The sequence below is a fragment of the Heptranchias perlo genome, chromosome 16 (genome assembly GCF_035084215.1).
Source record: "Heptranchias perlo isolate sHepPer1 chromosome 16, sHepPer1.hap1, whole genome shotgun sequence".
Lineage (NCBI taxonomy): Eukaryota > Metazoa > Chordata > Chondrichthyes > Hexanchiformes > Hexanchidae > Heptranchias > Heptranchias perlo.
In genome coordinates, this window is record NC_090340.1 from 7,369,788 (window position 1) to 7,392,353 (window position 22,566).

At 45.2% G+C, this 22,566-nt stretch overlaps 1 protein-coding gene across 1 annotated transcript in view; it reads right to left on the reverse strand.

The window, feature by feature from the left end:
* Window positions 1–22,566, reverse strand: part of hydin (HYDIN axonemal central pair apparatus protein) — a 1,099,250-nt gene that overhangs the window by 572,468 nt on the left and 504,216 nt on the right. The window contains exons 24-26 of the mRNA XM_067997614.1: window positions 20,571–20,861; window positions 18,607–18,621; window positions 16,836–16,843 (exon numbers count right to left, since the gene is read on the reverse strand). Of these exons, the coding sequence (XP_067853715.1) occupies window positions 16,836–16,843; window positions 18,607–18,621; window positions 20,571–20,861 (314 nt within the window). The remainder of the gene's footprint in view (window positions 1–16,835; window positions 16,844–18,606; window positions 18,622–20,570; window positions 20,862–22,566) is intronic.

Sequence of the window (22,566 nt, forward strand, 5' to 3'; positions counted from 1 at the left end):
CAATTACAATAAACTTGCTTGTAACATAAAAGTTCAATAACTCACTGTCTTACAGCACAACAACTCGCATTTATATAGCACCTTTAATGTAGTAACAACGTTCCAAGACGTTTCACAGGAGCAATTATCAAACACAATTGGACACCGAGCCACATAAGGAGATAATTAGGACAGGTGACCAAAAGCTTAGTCAAAGAGGTAGGTTTTAAGGAACGTCTTAAAGGAGGAGAGAGAGGTAGAAAGGAGAGAGGTTTGGGGAGGGAATTACAGAGCTTAGAGCCTAGGTAGCTGAAGGCGGAGCTGCCAATGGTGGAGTGATTAAAATCAGGGATGCACAAGAAGCAAGAATTGGAGGAGCGCAGAAATCTCGGAGGGTTGTAGGGCTGGAGGAGGTTACAGAAATAGGGAGGGGCGAGGTCATGGAGGGAATTGTAAACAAGGATGAGAATTTTAAAATCGAGGTGATCCCGTTTCGGGAACCAATGTAGGTCACTGAGCACAGGGGTGATGGGTGAACGGGATTTGGTGCGAGTTAGGATACAGGCAGCAGAGTTTTGGATTCGCTAGTTGCGGAAGTTCGCTAGTACTGTGGGGGAGGGGGTTTAAACTAATTTGGCAAGGGGATGGGCAACAGGATGTAGCATTGGAAAGGGGAAACAATGGGCACAAAGGATCAAGAGAGAAGGATAGCCCTAGAGTAAAAAATAGTAAGGTATTAGATGAGGTAAGACCAAGAGAGAGTACTAGAAAGTCTAAGATGGGTTTGCAGGTTGGGATGCATCCTAGGTTACCCCCCAATTTGGTGTCGTCCGCAAAATTGTACTTCCAAATCCAGAATCCAAATCGCTCGTAAATGGTGAACAACAGTGGTCCCAGCACCGATCCTTGTGGAACACCACTTCCCACCTTTTGCCAATCTGAGTAACTACCTTTAATCCCGACTCGCTTGTTTGAGGACTCCCATTACTGGGTAATAAACGAAGTTTGGAGCCACCCAAGCAAGTTCGATAAGAAAGGCATGAGGGATGACCGATGAATAGAATAAAGTTTAAAATAAACTGTGAGCTTTGTGCATTAAACTGTATGGTCTCGACTACCTCAGACCCTAAATCTAAACCCTGGCACATCTAGCAAAAACTTAAGTCGATTACATTGCCATAGAGCTGTCGATATTACAATTAAGCAGCTGTCTAACTGCTCTTAATTTAATTTCTGATCAAATTGAATAAAATCAGCATGAAGAGGCAGTAACTAGGGGCTTTTCCAAGTTCATTATTTTGGGCTTTTAATTTTTACATTGAAATATTGATGTCAAATTTTCCAGTGTAGATATCGTTGAATGGATTCTGTACTCTGTGGAGTATTTTCTTTTTAATTTATATTAACTTGAGAAGTCTAGAGAGACACCTTTTGATTAAATCGACAAAGCAATTTTGGAAGTCAATTTCTTTATATTTTGAACAGAAACGGGAAGAAAACTCAACAGATGCAGATTCAACAAAGAAAGTCTAAGGTGTCCTCCAAGGGATCAGTTGGATTGGTGTTTGTAAATATACTCAGCGTTCGCAGTCAATATTACTAACATTCTGGCCTTGATATGAACCCCCCCACCCCACGATGGGCAGGAGAGAGTTGCGGGGGGGGAGTAAACTGTCAAATGTGCGAAATGCGACCCTAACCCACCACGTACGTGCCTGTTACCATATTTACGATGGTGGGTTTCGTGGTGTCCGAGTGTCCTGCTGTGGACAGGCAGGACACTTCATTGACATATTTAAATCGGGCTTCCTCAGTGCAATTGGGAGCCCTTTTTAAAACTCACTGCTGCCGCCCGGGTTTCCTAAGGGTCAGGAAAGCCGGCAGTGAAAGGGAGGAGGGAGCAGCCGGCTCCAGAAGGTCAGTGCCTTTTCCAGCACTCCTTGTGGGCCAGGAGGAGCAGGAATGCTCTCCCCAGCCCCTCAAGGAAGCCTTCAGCCTCCTCCCGCCGATTGCAGCCTCTCTTCCACCACTCTCAGCCCCGATCGCCGACCCTTCCCCCCACTCCCAGCCCCGATCGCCGACATCCCCACTCCCAGCCCCGATCGCCGACCCTTCCCCCCACTCCCAGCCCCGATCGCCGACCCTTCCCCCCACTCCCAGCCCCGATCGCCGACCCTTCCCCCCACTCCCAGCCCCGATCGCCGACCCTTCCCCCCACTCCCAGCCCCGATCGCCGACCCTTCCCCCCACTCCCAGCCCCGATCGCCGACCCTTCCCCCCACTCCCAGCCCCGATCGCCGACCCTTCCCCCCACTCCCAGCCCCGATCGCCGACCCTTCCCCCCACTCCCAGCCCCGATCGCCGACCCTTCCCCCCACTCCCAGCCCCGATCGCCGACCCTTCCCCCCACTCCCAGCCCCGATCGCCGACATCCCCCACTCCCAGCCCCGATCACCGACCCTTCCCCCACTCCCAGCCCCGATCACCGACCCTTCCCCCACTCCCAGCCCCGATCGCCGACCCTTCCCCCACTCCCAGCCCCGATCACCGACCCTTCCCCCACTCCCAGCCCCGATCACCGACCCTTCCCCCACTCCCAGCCCCGATCGCCGACCCTTCCCCCACTCCCAGCCCCGATCGCCGACCCTTCCCCCACTCCCAGCCCCGATCACCGACATCCCCCACTCCCAGCCCCGATCACCGACATCCCCCACTCCCAGCCCCGATCACCGACATCCCCCACTCCCAGCCCCGATCACCGACATCCCCCACTCCCAGCCCCGATCACCGACATCCCCCACTCCCAGCCCCGATCACCGACATCCCCCACTCCCAGCCCCGATCGCCGACCCTTCCCCCACTCCCAGCCCCGATCACCGACATCCCCCACTCCCAGCCCCGATCGCCGACCCTTCCCCCACTCCCAGCCCCGATCACCGACATCCCCCACTCCCAGCCCCGATCGCCGACCCTTCCCCCACTCCCAGCCCCGATCACCGACACCCCCACTCCCAGCCCCGATCGCCGACCCTTCCCCCACTCCCAGCCTCGATCACCGACATCCCCCACTCCCAGCCCCGATCACCGACATCCCCCACTCCCAGCCCCGATCGCCGACATCCCCCACTCCCAGCCCCGATCGCCGACCCTTCCCCCACTCCCAGCCCCGATCACCAACATCCCCCACTCCCAGCCCCGATCGCCGACCCTTCCCCCACTCCCAGCCCCGATCACCAACATCCCCCACTCCCAGCCCCGATCGCCGACCTTCCCCCCCCCCCCCACCAACTCGCAGCCCCGATCGCCGACCTTCCCCCCCGCCCAGCCCCGATCGCCGACCTTTTCCCTCCCAGCCCCGATCGCCGACCTTCCCCCCCCCCCGCTCCAAGCCCCGATCGCCGACCTTCCATCCCCCCCACTCCCAGCCCCGATCGCCGACCTTTTCCCTCCGAGCCCCGATCACCGACCCTTCCCCCCACTCCCAGCCCCGATCGCCGACCTTTTCCCTCCCAGCCCCGATCGCCGACCCTTCTCCCCCCACTCCCAGCCCCGATCGCCGACCTCCCCCCCCCCCCCCACAACTCCCAGCCCCGATCGCCGACCCTTCCCCCCACTCCCAGCCCCGATCGCCGACCCTTCCCCCCACTCCCAGCCCCGATCGCCGACCCTTCCCCCCACTCCCAGCCCCGATCGCCGACCCTTCCCCCCACTCCCAGCCCCGATCGCCGACCTTTTCCCTCCCAGCCCCGATCGCCGACCCTTCTCCCCCCACTCCCAGCCCCGATCGCCGACCTCCCCCCCCCCCCCCCACAACTCCCAGCCCCGATCGCCGACCCTTCCCCCCACTCCCAGCCCCGATCGCCGACCCTTCCCCCCACTCCCAGCCCCGATCGCCGACCCTTCCCCCCCACTCCCAGCCACGATCACCGACCTTTTCCCTCCCAGCCCCGATCACCGACCATTCCCCTTTCCCGATTGGCAGAGACCATCCCCAAAGGTCTAATACTATTCCAAATTACTGAAGCAAAAGCAAAATGTCACTTCCTTTTTCTATGAAATCTAAATGAAGGATAAAGATGCACAAAGGTTGAAAAGTAAAAACAAGCTTGATGACTGTCGGAGGCAGAGAAGGAGGTCAACACTTGGTTGAGCCCCCTCTTGAACCCATTTATAGGGCTCTATTTTAGCACCCGCTACCGGGTGCGTTCCTGGCGGGGGTGACGAACCGGATTCTTTCCCCTCAGTCTGGTTCAGTAATAACTGAAGTCGAATACATTTTAAAGTTCAACACATCTTTAATAGCAGGGTTCTTAGTCTGCAGCATTGACTTGGACTCCTGATAGAGTCCCTCTATGCTGGCAGAGCAAGAACAACAACATACAGAAATCCACACGTTTTTATACAGATGAATAGGGTTGGAACATACTTAACGAGGGTCAACACCAATCATAAGCCGGGCATAGGTTGCCATGCGAGGTTACATTATTTCCGGCCAATCGTAAATCGTCCATGTGCTGATCATGCTGCTGTTAGACATCAAAGGGGATAACTTCCTCACTTTCCAACTTGGAATGTTCTTCCCTGTTCCTTCTGTTCCTTATCTCCCAACCTGGAATGTCTTTCAACTTTGGCTAAGCTCGTTACCTATATTGATCTGCCATAAACATGGAGACATTCAGACCAGTCCTTGACTCACATCAAAGACCTATCATTGATAAGACAATGCAGGCCTGCTGACTACGCAAACATATGGCCCAGCAGGAGGGCCAGGCCACTTGTATCAATCTCAGTTACTAACTAATTAACCCTTTCTAACCATTTTGCATTCTGCTTCTTTGCCACGTAGGCATTTTAATATTTTACTAAAAACTGACCACGTAGGGATTCTCATTCCCCCCTTTTATCATATCATGATAACCAATTATTACGGTGCTCACTGGTTCTGCAGTGCAGCAACATTTCAGTAAGCAATAAACTATAAGAATTATAACAATGAATATGACTAGCCCTTGAACTAGAGAAGTCCCAATAGAACACAGACATGTTTCATCAATACGCCTTTGTACTCTTATCTGTTCTCAGGAACAGACTCCTTCTAAACATCTCTCAAGTAAGCTGCGAATGTCCTTGGTCAGCTAAACCTATTCATGTTAGTTTAAAAAGGCTAACATAGTCAAATATCCTATGGTGATTTATATTTTGTTTCCAGCCTAACTAGACTGAATGGTACCTTTCAGACCATTTTACACCTGTGAATTGGTGCCCTCCCCATTATATCCCTTAATCCAAATTCTCCCTACAGTATCCTGTTAGATGCTGTACCTCATCTTAACCAGGTTCCCTTCGTGTTGGCCACCAGTCCGGGTGGAAGAGAGGCAGAGCATCTGATAATCCTATCAAACTATAATTGTCTTCCCTTTTACATGCACCTTACCCCAGCGGGTGCTACTCCCAGTACCATTAAGATGTGTTCTTAGTTGATACCACAGAGACAATGGGGACATTCTCACCCAGGCTCTGTTTTACTATCTTTGCCAAACCCTTCATCCTCTACTTACATTTATTACATGCAATGAAAATCAAGAAGCACATTACAACAAACTGCACTACGACTAATACATATGAAATTAATCTAATCCAAGGATGGATCTGTATATTCAGTCCCAAATTCCAGAGGTCATTTCACCAGGTGGTGACTTTAATTTGGTCAATGTCATGCTTAATGTTGTTACTGTCCTGTTGTAGGTTATAATAAACCTTCTGGGAGAGGCGTATCTCCATTCGCAATGCTTTCAAGTATTTAGGCAACAGGGGTGTCAGATACCCAAATGTGTCCTGATATTCTTTTAAGTCCTTTCTGACATTCTCAGAAACTTGTACGGTGGTGAGGTTATGCCGGTGTATCTCTACCAGTTCCTCGGGTCCAATCCGAACCAGGACTTCAGAAATGGAGTAGAATTCTGGACTTAAAATATCACAAGTTAGATTGGCATATTTAAACGTTTTCAAATTAGTTGTAACACAGTATTCGCCCTCTCCGGCATATGCCATTTAAGTGGGTTTTAGATCCGCCTCTAGGGCCTCCATGGTACAGTTAATATCCGGATTGGTACCGGTATTATTAAACCCACACTGTGCTTCTAGGCTGTGTCCAACACTATGTGGACATACAGTGACAGCATGTCTAGTAACACATCCCTTTAATTTTGTTCCAGCCAATCAGCTTAAATCTACGTCCTCTAGTTCTTGAACCCTCTGCTAGGGGAAACAGGTACTTCCTGTCTACTTTATCTGGGCCCCTCATAATCTTGTAATTTTGTATCCATCGTGCGGATATCTTCTAAATATTGTTTCTCCCAATTTTATTGTTTAACTGATGGGAACCTAACCCTGAATTTTGGAAATCCAAATTACTGTGTCCCTCTTTACTTTAATTTCAGTCCTTTTGATTGATACCAGTGTTTCCTGACTGTTTCATTAATTAGCTGGTTTCTCTATGGACCATGTGTCAGTGCCTTATTTAAAAGGATTTCTCACTCGCCTGGACCACATTAACCATTTTCCTGTTGTGCTGTTGTCAAGTAACTGAGCCTGTCTGAGACTCATTCTTCAATGTATCTTCTTCATGTATCTCCGCATACTAGCAGCATCTCATAGGAATGAGCTTAGTGTTCTTGGATATTAACTTTCTGCTGGCCAGTCTCCTCTTCCTCATGGTATTTCCGAACATTTTCCATGGCACACATCATATGTCCTGTAGGATTCAGTCCTGTAAAAGCAACTGGTTTGTTTAAAGAGTGGTTGCAATAGCTCACCAGGCCATAGGCCTTTGTAATCATGTTCTTCATCCTGGTCTCCGTTTCAGATGATGGCAACATACATTTGTATCTTTTATGTCCACTGTAGCCACTCTTAGGTTTTCAGGTTATCTTATCAAAAAGATCAGGGGTATCTAGAGTGCTTATCTCCCCCTGAATGGTCCTGATGTCAGGGTAGTGGCCAGGCTATTGAGTGTAGTTTTCTCATTATTCATTATAGGCAAGGACACAAATATCTCCATGAGAAAGCTATCAATTTACTATTCTCAACTACACTTTCCTGACTTCCACTAGATTGTATATTTATGCCAGATTGATTTTTTATCATGCCCAATTCAATGACTTTAGAGAAATTCCCATATCTCCCCACCTCGAGCATTCTGTCTCGGAAGACAACAAATAGGTTAAAACAAAACAAATCAAAATGTTTTCAAAAGAAGAGAATCAGGTTGATATCACCACGCTGTGACATTTGGTATCCGCTGATGTCTGCAGCTGAAGTCTTAAATCGTTAACACCACTGGATCGTTTCCTGCACCAAATTTCTCCAGCAAAGGTTGCACCGTAACTTTGTAACTACTCTTGGTAATCCTGCACCATCAACACTCACGTGGTCCCAAAAAAAAACCAGGGTCACCTGTTTTAAAAGAAACACAGAAAATCCATTGCGGCTCTTCTTGAGAGCCCAAGTGATTAATTTGTCAAATCTTCATTTATTATTTATTTATCCAAAGGAATAATCCCTATACCCAAAACAAATTCAGAAAACAAAACAGGAGAGAGAAATTGCCTAGTTTCACTCTTGCTCTTTCTCTGAAGCCCGCAGCCTGTCTGAAATAAACACTGTCTCTCCCACATGCAGATGTACGCAGGGCTGCAGACTGGAATTTCTAACTCCAAGTCCTAATCTCTGTGTTTTCAAGATGTAACCACATTAAGCAGATATCATTAGCAGCCGCCTGCTAAGATACGTTATATTCTCTTTTATTAATTTATTAATGGTTTGGGCATGTGTTTCTAGCACTGTAGCTATCCTTTGCAAATATATGGTCAGCATTTGATCCTCAGACAATTCCTTATCTGTATTTTCATTTATCTTTTAATATATCTTTAATGCGAGACCCTAAATCTCTGACCTTTTGATCTAATGTTGTCAAATCAATGGTGTTAACAACTGAGGCAAAGGCAGTTGCTATATCACTTATCACAGATCTTTACGTCTCCATATTTGCCTATCTCTTTTTACGATGTCCACCTCCATTCCATGTGGCTCTTTGTTTTAACACTTGAGTTAGGAGGTGTTGATCTAACTGTTGAGTTTTCTTAGCATTCTCAATACGAGTTATATAATTTGTCAGGGAAGGTCTCCCCTCTTTGGTCAGATCTTGTATTCTACTATTAATTTCAAATAAAATTGAATAGCCCCAGAACTTGTCAAAACTTCCTTATCATACTGTGGCAGGGTAAAACTGATAGGCGTTTAGTACCCTGTGTCAGTACATAGCTCAAGTAATGGACTTCCAATTGTCTAACCTATGCTTCCTTTTCATATGATTTGTTTTACATTCCTTTCTTATCAATTTTTCACTGTAGCGTGAAAACTTATATCTCAGTCAATTGTAGCCTTTGGCATTTCCGAGTGATTGGGACAATTTTACTAATACAACCTATACCAATTGTTACCTCATGTTCACCTGTGTTCTGGGCAAGCCTCAAACAGTTCTCAACCGACTGGGTCATTTCTATCTGTTTGAACTGCTCTTGGCATGACAGTCTGGCTTCTTGGGATGGAAGGGGTTAATATTAACTTGCTCTTGTGGTAGGAGTAACTTGATCCTTCTCCCTTTGAGATTAACTTCCCACCTTCAAAATTTCACTTCACACAGGTTTGACTGATTTGTTTACTTCTCACATTTGTGGATTGCTTTATACTATATTTTTGCACACTATTTTTTTCACATACTTTTCGTGGATCTGATTATAATCAACGCTCCGAGCTGTTCCAGCTTTCCGACTTTTCCTATCACAGTGATACCAGATAGTTTTTTAATGTATCCCGTTAATTTTTAACCTCTTTTTAAACCACAGCCAATCACAAAATAAACATTCAAAATGCCAATTTTTTGAAGATCCCATGTCTAGAATTTAACATGCCCACACTTTATAAGAACCAGAATTTAATAGATCACTTAACCTCAATAACTCCAATGTTAATTCGGCAGTATCAGAATTAAACACATGACAAGACAGATACATTACACAAAGGAAGAAAACACACAAGACACAGTAAGAAGGGGGCGTGGCCCACAACACCGACAAAAAAAACACTGATCAAGACAGGCTTTTTAAAGGGACAGTACACTGAAACAACAAAACCCTTCTTTTTCGGGTCTCTGTCTTTTAAACATTTGTCTAGTCACTTAATTCTATCCATATTTTTTCTTACAGTACTGTCTCCATAAAGCAATTAGTTCTTTGGCTGAGGTACCTCTGTTATTTTTCCAAATTAATTCCTGAGCCTTTTTCCCGGCATCTAAGTTTTATCAATAGTTCCTGTTTATATCCAATCATCAGGAACTTAAACCCTGACTACCCTCAGTGATATTAACCACTGACCTACCGCTTACAAGTTATTCCCTCAGTGATATTAACCACTGACCTACCTGCTATTTCTGTGTATTCGCCAGACTGACCTGAATCTTGTAAGGATGCCACACGAGTGTTAGCGATTGGACGATTCGTCGTCAGACTGACGGATTGGAGGAAAACCGACATAGTAAATTAAGACTACTTACATCGGGGCGCCATTTCCTTCCTCCGTGTCTGAGACAATCCGCCTCTTACTCCGCGAACTCTCGGTGAACGACCGTTAAGATCCCACCGCTGCCACCAAATGACGAACCGGATTCTTTCCCCTCAGTCTGGTTCAGTAATAACTGAAGTCGAATACATTTTAAAGTTCAACACATCTTTAATAGCAGGGTTCTTAGTCTGCAGCATTGACTTGGACTCCTGATAGAGTCCCTCTATGCTGGCAGAGCAAGAACAACAACATACAGAAATCCACACGTTTTTATACAGATGAATAGGGTTGGAACATACTTAACGAGGGTCAACACCAATCATAAGCCGGGCATAGGTTGCCATGCGAGGTTACATTATTTCCGGCCAATCGTAAATCGTCCATGTGCTGATCATGCTGCTGTTAGACATCAAAGGGGATAACTTCCTCACTTTCCAACTTGGAATGTTCTTCCCTGTTCCTTCTGTTCCTTATCTCCCAACCTGGAATGTCTTTCAACTTTGGCTAAGCTCGTTACCTATATTGATCTGCCATAAACATGGAGACATTCAGACCAGTCCTTGACTCACATCAAAGACCTATCATTGATAAGACAATGCAGGCCTGCTGACTACGCAAACATATGGCCCAGCAGGAGGGCCAGGCCACTTGTATCAATCTCAGTTACTAACTAATTAACCCTTTCTAACCATTTTGCATTCTGCTTCTTTGCCACGTAGGCATTTTAATATTTTACTAAAAACTGACCACGTAGGGATTCTCAGGGGGGGCTCCGAAAATTGGGGAATCCCGGAGCGGATCGGGAGCCCGGCTCCAACCCGCCCACTTCCGGGTTCCCCACAGACGCGCCGACGTGCGCGCGCAGCCCCCGCATGTGGGACTCCCGCAGGCAATTAAAGCCAGCGGGGTGCCACTTGACAGTATTTACTTAGGTATTTCAGGTCATTAACAGGCCTGATTAAGGGAATATGTGAGGAGGGGTGGGATTTTAGAAACAACTGGGACTGTTTCCCATCCTGGGGAAAACACTCCCAGTTGAAATGGACGTGTTGCAGCTGTCAGCCTGTGGCAGCTGCAAAGGTCCATTTGACAGGTTGGGTGGGGAGACCCTCACTCATTGCAGGAAGCCACTCTGTCACTTGGGACAAAGTTTGCCTCAGTTAACTTCCAAGGCAATTTATTACACAACTCTCTCAGCCTTTGGCTGAAAACATTCCATCTCACTTCCCCTCTTACTCCTAATTTAATTTTAACTTGTGTCCTCTGGTATTTGAATCTTTTGACACAGCAAACAGTTTGACTAGAAAGACTTGCATTTATATAGTGCCTTTCACAACCTCAGGATGTCTCAAAGCACTTTTACTGACAAATTAAGTACTTTTGAAGTGTAGTCACTGTTGTAATGTAGGAAACAAGCAGCCAATTTACACACAGCAAGATCCCACAAACAGCAATAAGATAAAGACCAAATAATCTGATTTTTTAGTGATGTTGGTTGAGGGATAAATACTGACCAAGACACTGGGCAGAACTCCCCTGCTTTTCTTCGAATAGTGCAATGGAATCTTTTACGTCTACGTGAGAGGACAGACGGGGCCTCAGTTTAACATCTCATAAGAAAGACAGCACTTCACTCCCTCAGCACTGCAGTGTCAGCCTAGATTTTATGCTCCAAGTCTCTGGATTGGGACTTGAACCCATGATCTTCTGACTTAGAAATGACAATGCTATCACTGAGAGCTAAAGCGGTTTATCAGAATTACTTAAACCCTCACTACCTTGAACAATGCTGTTTGATACTTCTGATTCTTTATAATGCAATTAATACAGAATTGTTTTTAAATCTACCAAAGAAATTTGAATATGGAAGAGGTTTCAGAATTGAGAAAAGATACCGTGGTAAATTTTATGAATTAGCACTCTTGGCAGAATATCATGTGACTAGAGGTATCTTAGGAATTTGGGCACATAGATCAGTGCACCTTCAGGAATTCCCATTCATTAAATGAATGAGTGGGTGGAAACCATACCCTCCTCTGTGGTGGAATTCCTGATCTGTGCTCCTGTTGAATGAAGCTTTGCACTGGGGGCATTAAATCATAAAATTTACCCCTCTAGGAGTTATCAAGTTTAGAAGAGAGTACCCAAGATGACTCCAGGCCTTGAGGTACTAGAGAGTAGAAATTATAATCAGCGCTATTCTCGTATGAATGCTTAAGGCAATAGTACCAAGTTCCTTTGTGCTTTTTAACGGCAGTGTTAAAATAGTGCAGAGAGAGAAATTAGGAAGTAATTCATTGACTGTTCACAGAAGAGCAGCACTGATCATGAATTCTACCCTTAACATAAAGGAAAGCTCAAGTACTGAAACTTATTTTTGCTGGAGGAGAAAAGTCCGAGGGGAGGCATTAAATAGGTCTTTAAGATGGTGAAAGGTATATATAAACCAAAAGCAAAATACTACGGATGCTGGAAATATGAAATAAAAACAGAAAATGCTGGAGAAGCTAAGCAAGTCAGGCAGCATCTGTGGAGGAAGAAACAGAGTTAACATTTCAGGTTAAAGACCTTTCGTTAGAAGTGGAAGATGTTAAAAGAGTTAAAGTTTTTGAGCTGGTACAGAGCCAGGAAAAAAGGGAGAGGGGAGGTGGGGTGGGGGGAGGAAAGAACAAAAGAGAAGGTCTCTGATAGGGTGGAGGGCACGAGTGAATAAATGGCAAAAGGGATGACGGTGCAAGGCAAAGAAGATGGTAATGGGACAGGTTAAAAAACAAAAGATTGATCAGGAGTAGCTGTAAATGTTAAATGTAATGTAAATTTTACAGCAACTCCTGATGAATGTTGATGCTTGAAGGTAAGCAGGTTATTTAACTGTGACAATCAGGACAGGACGAAGTAAGTGTCAGCACTTTCTTTTGCAACAATTTTGGATGAAACAATTGGCTGCAGTTCAATCAGTGGGGTTCTCAGTCCACTTCTTCACTTTTGCAAGAGCTCCCTATTAAATGATTTCTCGTCTAATTTAAAGCAGTTCGTTGTGCAAGGTATGATGGAGATTAGAACCACCAGGGAAACAGGATAAAGGAACTTCGGTCAAGAATGGAAATCATGTGTCCCATTTTACTTCTTGACTATCTGAATTACATCCTCATCTTCCATCACAGAATTCATAAGCCTTGAGCAAAGTTAGAGATTAGGAAACCTTCACCGCCCCCCGCCCAATGCAGTGGACATGTGGTAAAGGTCCCCAGAGAAGGTAGTCAATTTGGGGTCAATTGATGCCTCTATCTGTGAATTGGATTGATTTATGTTGAGAAGGGGAGTTAAGGATTATAGATATATTAATGTAAGGAATCTTACAACACCAGGTTATAGTCCAACAAATTTATTTTAAAATCACAAGCTTTCGGAGATTATCTCCTTCGTCAGATGATTGAATGAAAAGGTTCTCAAATCGCATATCTTATACGATGTTGGGACAGCATCACACCAATCAAAAGGTGTCGTTGTTATTCAAACAGGCCAGTCACGGAGAACAGCACGTCCCAGTACACTCGATATACATTGTGTCTTTTACACAGGCAGGCAGAAAGAAACTTAAAATGGCAGAGAGAGAGAGAGAGAGAATTTTAAAAAACATATAAATTTTTTCCCCCTTTTTTTTTTCATGTCACGCTACACGTAACCCCACCAGCAAAAAGGGGGAAAAAATTTATATGTTTTTTAAAATTCTCTCTCTCTCTCTCTCTCTCTCTGCCATTTTAAGTTTCTTTCTGCCTGCCTGTGTAAAAGACACAATGTATATCGAGTGTACTGGGACGTGCTGTTCTCCGTGACTGGCCTGTTTGAATAACAACGACACCTTTTGATTGGTGTGATGCTGTCCCAACATCGTATAAGATATGCAATTTGAGAACCTTTTCATTCAATCATCTGACGAGGGAGATAATCTCCGAAAGCTTGTGATTTTAAAATAAATTTGTTGGACTATAACCTGGTGTTGTAAGATTCCTTACATTTGTCCACCCCAGTCCATCACCGGCATCTCCACATCATAGATATATTAATAGCATTGCTTGACCTTTTTGTCTGGGGAAATAGGGGGAGATCCTCATGTTCTTCATGGCATCAACAAGTGTTGGCGGGAGGAGGTCCATAATAGATTAGTATCCTATATGGACTCTGGATAGAGTGGGCTTGGTGGACCAAATGACCGTTTCTTGCTTTAAACTTTCTTATGTTCTTAAGTGACTCAAACTGAAATTACATCAGCACTTACATGAGAGTAAGACATCAGGACTAAACGGCATGAATGAAAATGGAGTCGTTTGAAAGGTGATCTGTCGCTGTTCACTTACATAGCCTGTGATATTTGTAACCACCAAAAATGGTAAAAATTTTAAGGACACATAAGCTGTTCGTATGATCTCCAATGAGATCCATCAAGACTTCATACTGGAATGAGTTCAACCGACTACAGACTCTGGCAATCATTTGTGAAGTGGCAATCAATACCTCAGTAATGAAAAATTATAAGAGAATAAAGTTCAGCATTCATTTTAAAGGCTTAAAAATCAATATTGTTTCAGTAGAGTTAATCAATACTAGTGTCATTGGAGCAGCACAGTGTCCCAAGATCAGGAGAAACAAAAAGAAGCATTAGGAGGTATGTGATCTGATGCAAAAATATTTTCCCATTTGATACGCGATACCGTTCTAAAAATAAAAACAAATGTCTGTCTGTGTGTCATGGTAGGGACCTTAGGTTTGCATCAGCCTCCTATCTCAAGTGGGTAATTGGAGTGAGGCATTGAGCAGGGCCCATGCTCGCAGTGATGGTAGAAGAACCAAAGGAGGACTGTTGACAGGCCACTCCCAGCACCTCCTATTTTCCAGTCAGAGAGCAGCACAGGGAAAGGTCCTTGACAGGGTTGCCTACCATCCTCTTCAGCAACAACATAGTGCAAGGATCAAAAGAGTGGAAGAAAAATACGTTCAATTAAAGTTGCTCATTCATCCAAAAACACCAAGAGATCCAAAAAATATGACAGTGGCAATATCATACCTTTGATGAGACCAATATTTGTCATCACAGCTGTGGCGTGGTGTTTTTTTCATTTGTTCATGGGATGTGGGCGTCGCTGGCGAGGCCGGCATTTATTGCCCATCCCTAATTGCCCTCGAGAAGGTGGTGGTGAGCTGTCTTCTTGAACCGCTGCAGTCCGTGTGGTGACGGTTCTCCCACAGTGCTGTTAGGAAGGGAGTTCCAGGATTTTGACCCAGCGATGATGAAGGAATGGTGATATATTTCCAAGTCGGGATGGTGTGTGACTTGGAAGGGAACGTGCAGGTGGTGTTGTTCCCATGTACCTGCTGCCCTTGTCCTTCTAGGTGGTAGAGATTTGGGAGGTGCTGTCGAAGAAGCCTTGGCGAGTTGCTGCAGTGCATCCTGTCGATGGTACACACTGCAGCCACAGTGCACCGGCGGTGAAGGGAGTGAATGTTTAGGGTGGTGGATGGGGGTTAAGTGGGGTGCTGCAAGTGGGGGCGTAGTGACAACAAACTGCAATCGGGAACCAGACTTAGATTCAATGTTAGCAATATCTTTGTGACATAAATTAATTTAAAGGCATATCCCTTTCCTCTATAGCTGAGTGAGTTTATCCAGTCAGCAGCTGAGCCACACAGATAGCTGATCTCAGCCAGCCCAGTGGTCTTAGCGCCTTGAGAGTTCAAGCGAGGGAAACTGGCCAGGGTTTCTGAGGAAGGGTATTATACTCGAAACACTAGCCTGTCTTCTCTCTCCACAGATGTTGCCTGACCTGCTGTGTATTTCAGCATTTTCTGTTTTTGTTTCAGATTTCCAGCTTTTACATATTTTAACCTCTTATTCCCAGTTCTGACTGTTGACCAGTGACTTCTGCAGGATACGTGCATGAATGGATGTCAAGTGAGGGCAGGATTCAGACCCTCTCCCATGATCAAACAGCCCGATAGCATTCACTCTCCAAACTCACCCATGGCGAACACCCATTTGGATAAGGCACTGTTAGGTGTCTGGTACCAAGTGGAACCATAGCCCAGCAAGGACGCAACATCTTCATGATAGCAGGGGAGGGGAGGTAAAAAAGGAGATTGCTGATGTTTGGAGAAGGAAGAAGTCCAGCATCAACTTCATTGCTCTGGACCATGACAACATCACACACAATGACGTCTCTACAATGTAAATGATATCTTTGAATACTCCAGCTCCTGAGCTCGCAAGGTTACAAGATAAGTGCAGGTGATGAAGACCATTCAGCCATCTTGGCCCATCCAGGTAGATCCTACAGTATCCCATCAATACGTCTAGCAGTTTCCTAAATGATTCCAGCTTTTCTTTGCCTCCACTATGCTACCCAGATGTCTATTTCACACACTATTTACTCTTTATGAACAACTCCTCACTCTGCTGTTTCTTTCCCATTTCCCCTGCTCTCTCCAATCTCATCTTTTACATGAGACCCATTTCTTGCTCCTTTGAAGTCTTCCCCACTCAACACTTGACCATTCAACTGTACCTCCTGGCTCCTATGCTAAGCGACATAATTAACAGCTCCCTTTCCTCAGACACTGTCCCTCTGCATTTCAAAACTGCCATCATCACCTCCCTGAAGAAAACAGTCCTTGATCCCTCCATCTTCACCAGCTACCATTCCATCTCGAACCTTTTACTTCATTAAGGTCCTTGAATATGTAGTCACCTCCCAGATCCATACCCATTTTTCTGAATCCCATCAATCTGGCTTCCAACTAGCTTACAACGCCAAGACTGCCCTGGCCAAATTCACAAATGACATGTTCTATGACTGAGATCGTAGTGCATGATCCCTTCTCATCTTCTCCACAGCATTTGACACGAGCCACAAAATCATCTCCTTGCATTGCCTGTTCTTTGTTGTCCAGATCCAGATCTCCGAACACAGCCAGCACCAACCAGCAATGGCTTCTCTTTCTGCTCCCGCACCATCATCTCCCGAGTCCCCATAGGATCTATCCTTGGCTCTCTCCTCTTCCTCATCTACATGCTACTCCTCGGTGACATCGAGGAGTAGCTTTCATACATATATTGATAGCATCTAACTCTATCGTTCCACTACTTCTCTCAACCCCACAACTTGACAGACTGCTTGTCCAGATGTCAAGTCATGGATGTGCGAAAACTTGAACTGAACATTGATTTCAGCCTCTGCCACAAACTCCACTCCCTTGTCACTGATCCCACCCCCCTCGCCAGCCACTCACTCAAGTTGAACGAGATTATATAAAACCTTGCTGTCCTGTTCAACCCTCAACTGAGCTTCAAATCCACATCCTATTAATTATCAAGAATGATTATTTCCAGCTCTGCACCATTGCCTGCTTCTGCCCCTACCTCAGTCCCTATGCACTGAAACCCTTAATCGTGCTTTTCTCACATCGACTTTGACTTCTCTAATGTCCTCCTCCCTGGTCTCCCATCTTCCACCCTCCATAAACTCCAATTGGTTCATACTACAGCCATCTGATTCCTTTCTCGCACAACGTCCTGCTCACCCAGCATCCATCCTCACTAACCCACATTGGCTCCCAATTCCCCAATGCATTAAGTTTAAAGTCCTTGTCTTGACCTTCAAATCCCTCACCCCACCCTATCTCTGCAATGTCCTCCAGCCTTATATCCGTTCCTGCACACTTTGGCCCTCTGACTCTGGCCTTTTGTGCCTCACACCCTCCTGCCCTTTGGTGGAAGAGCCTTCAGCCACCTCAGTTCTACTCTCTGGAACTCCCTCTCTAGACACCTCTGTCTCATTGAAACATAGAAAATAGGAGCAGGAGTAGGCCATTCGGCCCTTCGAGCCTGCTCCGCCATCAATATGATCATGGCTGATCCTCTATCTCAAAACCATATTCCCGCTCTCTCCCCATACCCTTTCATGCCTTCTGTGTCTGGAAATCTATCTATCTCCTTCTTAAAGATATTCAGTGACTTCGCCTTCACAGCCTTCTGTGGTAGAGAATTCCACAGGTTCACCACCCCCTGAGTGAAGAAATTTCTCCTCATCTAGTCTAAATGTCCTACCCCGTATCCTGAGACTGTGACCCTCGTTCTGGACCCTCCAGCCAGGGGAAACATCCTCCCTGCATCCAGTCTGTCTCGCCCTGTCAGAATTTTATTCATTTCAATAAGGTTCTCTCTCATTCTTCTAAATTCTAGTGAATACAGGCCTAGTCGATCCAATCTCTCCTCATACCACAGTCCTGCCATCCCAGGAATCAGTCTGGTGAACCTTCGCTGCACTCCCTCTATGCCAAGTATATCCTTTCTTAGGTAATGAGACCAAAACTGCACACAATATTCCAGGTGTGGTCTCACCAAGGCCCTTTGTAACTGCAGTAAGACATCCTTGCTCCTGTATTCAAATCCTCTTGCAATGAAGGCAAACCTCCCATTTGCCTTCCTAACATTGCTGCACCTGTATGTTTGCTTTCAGTGACTGGTGTACAAGGACACCCAGATCCCTTTGTACATCAACATTTCCCAATCTATCACCATTTAAATAATACTCTGCCTTTCTGTTTTTACAACCAAAGTGGATAACTTCACATTTAACCAGATTATACTGCATCTGCCATGTATTTGCCCACTCACTTGTCTAAATCGCCTTGAAGTCTCTTTGCATCCTCCTCACAACTCACAATCCCACCTAGTTTTGTGTCGTCAGCAAACTTGGAAATATTACATTTGCTTCCCTCATCCAAATCATTGATATATATTGTGAATAGCTGGGGCCCAAACACTGATCCCTGCATTACCCCACTAGTCACTGCCTGCCACCCATTTATTCCTACTCTCTGTTTCCTGTCTGTTAACCAATTTTCAATCCATGCCAGTATATTATCCCCAATCCCACGTGCTTAAATTTTGCACACTAACCTCTTACGTGGGACTTTATCAAAGGCCTTCTGAAAATCCAAATAAACCACATCCACTGGTTCTTCCTTATCTATTCTACCAGTTACATCCTCAAAAAACTCCAGTAGGTTTGTCAAACATGATTTGCCTTTCATAAATCCATGTTGACTTTGTCTAATCCCGTTGATATTTTCTAAATGTCCTGTTATCACATCCTTTATAATAGACTCTAGCATTTTCCCTACTACTGATATTGGGCTAACTGGTCTGTAGTTCCCTGTTTTCTCTCTCCCTCCTTTTTTAAATAGTGGGGTTACATTTGCCACCCGCCAATCTGCAGGAACTGTTCCATAATCCATAGAATTTTGGAAGATGACAACCAATGCATCCACTATTTCCATGGCTACCTCTTTTAGTACTCTGGGATGCAGATTATCAGGCCCTGGGGATTTATCGTCTTTCAGTCCCATTAATTTCTCCAGCACTTTTTTTACAAATACTAATTTCATTTAATTCCTCCTTCTCACTAGACCCTTGGATCCCCAGCATTTCTGGGAAGTTATTTGTGTCCTCTTCCGTGGAGACAGAACTAAAGTATTTGTTTAATTGCTCTGCCATTTCCTTGTTCTCCATTATAAATTCTCCCATTTCTGACTGTAAGGGACCTACATTTGTCTTCACTAATCTTTTTCTTCTTACATATTTGTAGAAGCTTTTACAGTCCACTTTTATGTTCCTTGCAAGTTTACTCTCATACTCTATTTTTCCCCTCTTAATCAATCTCTTGGTACTTTTTTGCTGAATTCTAAACTGCTCCCAATCCTCAGGCTTGCTACTTTTTCTGGCAACTTTATATGACTCCTCTTTGGATCTATTACTATACTTAATTTCCTTTGTTAGCCATGGTTGGGCCACTTTTCCTTTTGTGTTTTTGAGCCAGAAAGGAATGTATAATTGTTGCAATTCATGAATTCGTTCCTTAAATGTTAGTCATTGCCTATCCACCATCATGCCTTTTAATGAAGCGTCCCAATCTATCACAGCCAACTCACTCCTCATACCTTCGTAGATTCCTTTGTTTAGATTTAGGACCCTAGTTTCGGATTGGACTACTTCACTTTCCATCTTAATGAAGAATTCTATCATGTTATGGTCACTCTTCCCTAAAGGACCTCTCCACTTCTGAAATCTATCTTTTCAAGCAAACTTTCGGTCACTCCTCTTAACCTGCTTCTCTGTGGTTCAGCATCCCTCCCCGATCTAGTCCTGTTTATTTTCCTCCCCTGCTCTGTTAAGTGCCTTGGGATGTTTTCCATGTTAAAGGCACCTTATAAATGCAAGTTGTTGTGTGAAGAATTTCCTGATATCAGTCCTGAATTAGTCTTTGCTAGCACACAAATTACAATATCTCACTTCATGATTATTACATAGTATTGTATTGTATTTACAGCGCAGAAACAGACCATTCGGACCAACAGGTCTATGCCGTGTTTATGTTCCACACGAGTCTCCTCCCAATAAAGGGGTGCGGTATAAAGTTTTACAGAGAAGGCAATGACCATTTAAAGCCTGTTGTCAGTGCACAAGCTAATGTCATGTCCCAGATATATTATTCCAAAAGCTCAAATGGCCAATGACGGATCCTAAAAGGACAATATTTGCATTTGTCAGCTGAAACAGTTCTTGGTCTGTTTTAGTCATTTCTGCCAAGAGGTCAGCCTATTGCTAACTTCCTCTGGCAATACTCAGGCAATACAATCTATACCCATCCCCTTCCCTGCAGTAGCTGACATCTCTATCTTCACAATGGCTGTCACTAGCAGTGATTTATTGGCCAACCCATTGTTGGGTCAAGCAGTTGCTTACCTAACTTGTTTTTTTTCACACGGTTGACACTTTGATGTTTTCTTATGGAGAGGTCTCATGGTCAGCTCTCTTAACTGCTATAGGATCCAATATTTTTATTTTCACAAAACACAGTTGACACTGTGACAAACAATAGGCTCTCCTACCTGCCCCGGTGTTCTGCGTCAACCAAAAGGAAGGACCAGCGATATTTTACGAGTAATGGGCTGCAATTGGTCATCGACACATGGCGCACCATCTCAGTATCATTCAGGATACAACCAAAATCCACCACAGCGGTTTCAAAGTGTAGGTTTGGGAAGTTCACCTCTCCCCTCAAGACCACATAATCCACATGTGGGTGCTCCAAGTACTGGATTGTCAGAATCTCCTCTGCTACACGTATATACAAGTCATCCTTGAAAGATGGTTCAAACCGGATTAACAGCTCTAGGTTCTCACCAACATCCAGTTTAACAGTCTGCATGGAGAAAAGTTGATATGAACACTTAAAAAGATTTGGAGCGTTGCTAACTGTCCCATCAGTGCAACATCCAAAAGCATTAACATCAGCACAAGAAATTCAGGCTAACACAGCATTTTGCAGGTTTACATACAGAATTAATAGCTTGGCCCAATAGATCCATCACACATTCCAGTCCTTCATCACCCTGATAACGCTGGGGTGCACTTTTGCCAACATAATACAACACACAAGTCTAAACAGAGCTTTCTCACCGCAGCTTTCTATTGCGATATTTCATTAGTTTAATGATTACGAGATCACAAAAGCTCTCAAATTATTTGTCACCCAACCTTTATCACTGCAGATGAGGATGAGGATGAGAATGAGGATTGAACATGCAGCACTCCATGGTCAGACAGCCTGCTGACAGTCACTGTCTAGACTCACACATAGGGGGTCTTTTTGACTTTAGACAATAGTGTAAAACACACGATAATCGGCTTGGCCACCCGTTAAACGCCGCTCCTGCCCAATAAACGCCTCTCCCACCCATCAAACGCCTCTTGCATTGACTTCAGTGAAAATCAGGAGAGGTGTATAATGGGTGCTCGAGCTGATATCTCACATTCTACACTATCACCCAAAGTCAAAATGAACCTCACAGAGAGATTACTTACCTTATAGGGTCTTCTTCATTCTTCAAATGATATGCATTCTCCACACACTGAGAAAGTTCATTCAGGCCTAGATTCATTCTACAGCAGTGATGTGCTCACTTAATGTGTCACACAAATCAGTCATGGGGCACAAGCCAGCATGTGCCAAGATGCGCCTGCTGGGAAGAGCGGCAGAGTATCCACGGCAGGAGAAGAGTCTCTTATTTTAATAAAGTTGGCAGGTACCTACACCATTGTGGTACATGTCAGCCACCCACCAGAATGCGGGGGGAGGGAGGGGGTGGTAGAAGCGGCAGTAGCAGAGCCGCTCATTCGCTATGCAGCAGTACCAGCCCCAGCAGCAGTTAGTGAAGGGCCTTTCAGACCCAACAGCAGACTGAAGTCTTTGGGGGTCCATGCCAAGACCCAGGCCTGGGACCCAAGGTGGGTCCCACATCGACGACTGAGCAGGCCACTATACCTCGTTCCTCACAGCACCCCGGCCGCCTGATGGAATCCAGACTAGGTGTTAATTATATCCATGCGATTTACATCAATTAGTGTTAATTGTATTCAGATGGTGCATATCAATTGAGAACTCTCTCGTATCCGTTTATAAGAGTCCTGATCTAGGGTGTGGTGTGGGTGTAATGTGGAGCTCTGTGAATAAAGGCTTGAAGGCTAGGCTCTGATATTCTATCCTTCACCACCTGGCTATTCAATTTATAACACTAGGGTCAAGAAAATTCCTGGCTAGGGACTTCCCTCCCTCTCCCCCAGCCATACGCTATCTAATGTCAGTGTTTGGGATAGGCAGTGGTTCTGCCCCAACCAAGACCCCTTGCAAACTGGCAGCAGAAACCGGGACCCAGTGTATCCGTGTCCCAGCCTAATACCTGCATAAGTCCGCTACACTCCCGTGCTCTCGGAGTGCTCCAGAAAGGCCAGAGCTTCCAGAGTGAAATGTGTGTGCCACTTCATCACTTCACACAGCTTCCAGATTCAGACATTGTTAGTTTAAAATAATAGGTATAAGGAAGTGATTTTAAGGCTGAAGACTCATC